Raw genomic sequence first — 4,556 nt, forward strand, 5'->3', positions numbered from 1 at the left:
TAACAAAAAGACCATGTGTCTTGTTTTCAGGTGAATATACACCAATGAAAACATGCTTATGAATATTATATTCTATTTCTGCCATATTCTGCCAATATATCCACCAAAATTTTATACACAGGAGCTTTAGTTTTTCAAAATAAATACACAGTAGATAAATAAAATTCTGAAACAGATAAATAAGAGCTATCTCTAACAATATATTCAAACCATATAACAATGTTTTAAAACACAGACCGCTTGAAAAGAGGATCTTGAAATTATATGTCTGAACTGAAGCATCTTACATATGCAATTTCTTTCAGAGATTTGGTGTCTTGAATAAAAACAAACAGGAAAAGTAAAACGGTGCATTGAAGTACAGTCAAAATCCTCCTTTTTCGTTTTAGGAATGTATGTTTGACTAAAAGGGAAAGTAATTATATTATATGTTTCCTCTCACCTGTCACACTATTTATTTATCTGGATTGTTTTGGGGTGAGTTGCAGAGTTTTGAGATATCGGCCATAGAGATGACTGGTGTCCTCCACAGCCTCTCTTCCATGAGTAGATGCACGCTTCCCGTTGGCCGGTGTAGTTCGGTAGAAAGAAAGTAGTTCCTAATTGAACAGGGTCTCTGGATGATCTTGAGAGAAGGCAGACATCTCTACAGCTGATATCTCCAAAAAGGAGCAATTCAAAACAAGCTAGATGGATGAATAACACTACAGGTAAGAGGGGAAAAAGTCATTTTGGGGTGAACTGTCCTCTTTAGTCACATTTTAGACTACTGACTTATTCACAGCATAACTCAAGAGACCAAAATGAACATCATGTTATGTTCTGAGTGTTGCAAACTGAAATGCGTCTGTGGTGACAACAGATGATTTGCAGCCTGCAGTTCAGCCTCAGGGTTCCTCTTGTTCTGGTATGATAATGTATTGACAGAGAGCTGCTGGAATTCACTCAGCGGTGTGAAGTGAGACGAGGTTTGATGACTGCACGTCCCCGCGTCTCTGTACACTGTGTTTGGATAGCTGCTGCCTCTGTCCCCCACTGTATATCTCTCGTATACACTCCTTCCTTTTTCCTGTCGTCCTCTGTCTGGCCATCACTATCTTTTTACCCCTAACGCTCCTTTTCTTCCACTGTTTACAGAAAGCAGCGTCCCCCTGTTTCTCTGCTTCTGTTTCTTTGTTTTTCATCTGGATTCCTGTCACTCCCCTCACTCTCTCTCTAACCCCCTGTCTTAGTCACATTTGTCCCTTCCACTCTACTGTAAGTCCAAAAATAATTCCTCCGGCCTTCTGACACACTGACCTCTGCAGACAGTTGACTGGGTCGAGCTTATATAACACAGTCATGTGGAGGGAGTGCCACTTCTGAGAGGAAGGTGAGGAATGAGGCACCTGTATGAGCAAACAGGAAAATCTGTTTTGAGCTGGAGTTAATATAGCAGATCCTTAACCAGCCCAGAAAGTGATAAAGCATTGTGTCTATTTTTTTTTTTTTTTTTTTAACTCAACACAATGGATTAAATACTTTTTCTGTTGTTTGACTAGACTTATAACCCCAAAAATGTTTGGGTAGGAGTGCTTCCTGGAACCAAAATGTGCTTGTTTCATTCGCTCTTTGGATAGGGACACAAAACCTCCAAGGCACTCTATTTTAAAACAATTAAAAGGCTTTATGGTCATGGCATGGTCATGTTAAAGTTTAAAACAAACTCTGATGCATTTCAGTGTGAAACCTTTGTTAGGGAGTCAAAAACTCTCTGTTAAGACAAAATCCTGAGTTAAAATCTCTCTGACAAAGGTTTGATGCTGAAATGCATGTATATATATTTGTATATATGTATGTATGTATATTTATATATATATATATATATAAATTTGTATTATTATTATTATATTATTATATTATTTTGTCTTAAGGTCCATCATGACCATGCCGATACAGGCCTTTTAATTGTTTGAAAAGACAGTGCCTTGGAGTTTTTTGAAACTTGTAACCGGTTTGAGCTCCATTCAATGATCTCAAAACATCTGGAATTCAAACTAAACAACACAACTGTTGCTCAAAAAGTTTTTGAAGGTACTTTTTTCTAGCATCAAATGAAAACTGCAGCAATTTTAAAGGCACACAATGCAGGATTTTCCCAAAAACAGCACACAAAAATCATCCCTCTCCTCCAATCTGTCCATACCTTCTTATTTTCTCATTATTTTGCTCTGATCGTGGAGCTTTATCAATCCAGAACATCAGTAATTGACATCCTGGGATTGAACCTTAACAATCAATTATCTTTTTTGTGACAAATCCTGCATATCCTACCTTTAAAGTCATGTAAGAAGTAACAAAACTACCTCACCCAAACAGTTGATTGTGCATCTGTGTAACTTTTAGCATACGATCTATCATAAACCCTAAACATCAGACAAAGTCGATCATTTAAAAGGAGAAGAATTTATTGTTTGGTACACCGACAACTGGATACAGAACAAATCAGAGCAGCATTGAATCCATATACATGATCTCAGCAAGTGCCTCAAGAGTCTGGGGCACAAATTCACATTTTTAAAGGGAACACGAGGATGAAGAGGCAATCAATCAAAGAAAAAGGAGGAGGAAGGAAAGATAAGTGCTGAGAGGGAGTCTTATTGCCTGCAAGACATTCACCCCTGTGGTGCAGCGAGGAAAAGTGGGGAGGGCTCAACAATAAGGATTGCCTGCTTAACTGGGGCAAGTAAAATGCCACACTGGGCAAATAGATCAACTATCTTGATAATCAATTGATTGCAAAAGTAATTTTTCATGCAAAAATGACAGAAAAAGCTGTTTTCAGCCTCTCAAATATGGAGAGTTCTCACGTTTCTTCATTTATTATCATATTAAACTGAGTATCTTTGGGTTTTTAGGCTGATAAAACAAGACAGTTTCTAATATTTTAAACACACTGCCGCTTTAGATTCATATCACAATAAATTACAGTTACATTTTGTTGTTATTTGATAACTGCTAATAAATAAAACAATTTGTACAGGGGAGAGTAAAGGCGGTCTTTGGGCAAGTAGATTTCTGACCTAGTTTTAGATCAATGGAGGATGATCACACTATTTAGAGTCTGTTGAATCATCTTGACTGCTTTCTAAGTTAAAAAAACAAAACAAAGACATCATCAGAGTGAGTTCTCTCCACCTCGCTGAGGCGGCAGATCATGAAAACCAGTGAACAGAGTGATTTCTGTGTTTAAAAGTCCAGAAAAGTTCATGAGGTAGGCTCATATGCAGTTTATTGTTAAAAAAAACTGGACAGAAACAGTCTGGGCTTGGCTCAGTTTGTCCTGTTTTTCCCAGATTGGTTGTGTGGTGTGTGTCACCACCATTGGTCCAGGGTTCACTTCATGATATCTGGGTATTTCGGGCTCAGCAGAGTGGCCTGGCTGCTGGTCAAGGTGCTCCGAACATCTCCTGCGAGGCGTAGGTGATGTAGAGGAAGCCGTCGGTGTCTCTGTAGCGGGAGTAAATCTCCCCCATGCTGGAAGACATGCAGGACATGCTTTTCTCTGCCACCAGGAGGAACAGGGCCTGGGTGGAGTCCAGTGCAATCCTATTCCTAACAGAAAGAAAGGCAAGAAAGAGACAGTTGGAACAGAAAATCTGAGCGCATAAAGGAGATAACGGAGAAAAGGGATGGAAAAAGGCCTGAAAAATCCAAAAGTCCATGAATAAATGATTTACCTGAGCAGGAAGAGGAACTGTCCCAACGTGAGCTCAAAGGGAACCAGGAACTTTGTTTTGTCCAAGAGGGGAAGAGTCTTTTCACGGATGTAACGTTCAACGATCACCTAACCATAAAAAACACATGAGCTGCATCAGCTGGAAGACACATCACATGCAATATAAAGTGTAAATTTGGTGATTAAATACGCGTTTCCCAAGAAAAAAGTAACTCACAGGCAGTTTGTTGGGGAATTTTGAGCGAATGCTGCACACTTCATCTTTTCTTGTTTCTAAAAAGAAACAGAGAACAACCAAATTTCTAAACCAATTAGTTGATACGAGCGGATGTAGGAGTAGAAAAGAATCATCTCAAAATGTGACTTACCGAGGCATTTCCTCTGCTTGAAAGGCATCGTCTCCATGGATTTCTCAAAAGGCGCCATGTTTATGTGTTGCTCAGGGTGGTTTGCAGAGACCAGCGGTGGTGATGGAGGCCGGTGTGGTGGTCTTGCCCGGGCTGACGGTGAAGTCCCCTTGGGTGGAAGTCAGCAAACCCCACCGAGCTGCTCTGACTGCTGCTGTTTTATAGCAGACAGAGCAGCTGGGAGGAGTCAAAACATGTAACACCAACAAACAAAGACACTGTCCTCCTCGTCCTGCCGGGCAGCGTGTGTGTGTTCAGATTCACAGGTACTGGTTATCTCACAGTGTATTCTCGCATCTGCCTGCGATGTTGGTGCTGTTGTCACGTACACATTCACTCAGAGGGGTACAAGCATGAAGAGAAGAGTGTAATGAGGGCAGTCCACCATGTCAGGAACAGAAACAACTCATGACAGTCATGATTCAGGGGGA

General features: G+C 40.3%; 1 protein-coding gene across 1 annotated transcript; it reads right to left on the bottom strand.

Moving 5' to 3' along the window:
- Positions 1 to 3,254: 3,254 nt before the first annotated feature.
- On the bottom strand, positions 3,255 to 4,271 carry map1lc3cl (microtubule-associated protein 1 light chain 3 gamma, like). The gene is made up of 4 exons (XM_084718392.1): positions 4,087 to 4,271; positions 3,936 to 3,991; positions 3,720 to 3,826; positions 3,255 to 3,594 (listed from the first exon to the last, which is right to left on the bottom strand). Exons 1-4 carry the CDS (start codon positions 4,142 to 4,144, stop codon positions 3,429 to 3,431), a joined length of 387 nt encoding a protein of 128 aa, XP_084574518.1. The 5' UTR covers positions 4,145 to 4,271; the 3' UTR covers positions 3,255 to 3,428.
- Positions 4,272 to 4,556: the final 285 nt, after the last annotated feature.

The sequence above is a fragment of the Lutjanus erythropterus genome, chromosome 5 (assembly GCF_056507025.1).
Source record: "Lutjanus erythropterus isolate fLutEry1 chromosome 5, fLutEry1.hap2, whole genome shotgun sequence".
NCBI classification, from domain to species: domain Eukaryota; kingdom Metazoa; phylum Chordata; class Actinopteri; order Lutjaniformes; family Lutjanidae; genus Lutjanus; species Lutjanus erythropterus.

Coding starts and splice junctions, on each gene's coding strand:
- map1lc3cl (XM_084718392.1), bottom strand. CDS start 4,144: ATGGCGCCTTTTGAGAAATCCATGGAGACGATGCCTTTCAAGCAGAGG. Junction 3,827..3,935: donor AATTCCCCAACAAACTGCCT/GTGAGTTACTTT, acceptor TTTTATGGTTAG/GTGATCGTTGAACGTTACAT. Junction 3,595..3,719: donor CAGTTCCTCTTCCTGCTCAG/GTAAATCATTTA, acceptor TCTTTCTGTTAG/GAATAGGATTGCACTGGACT.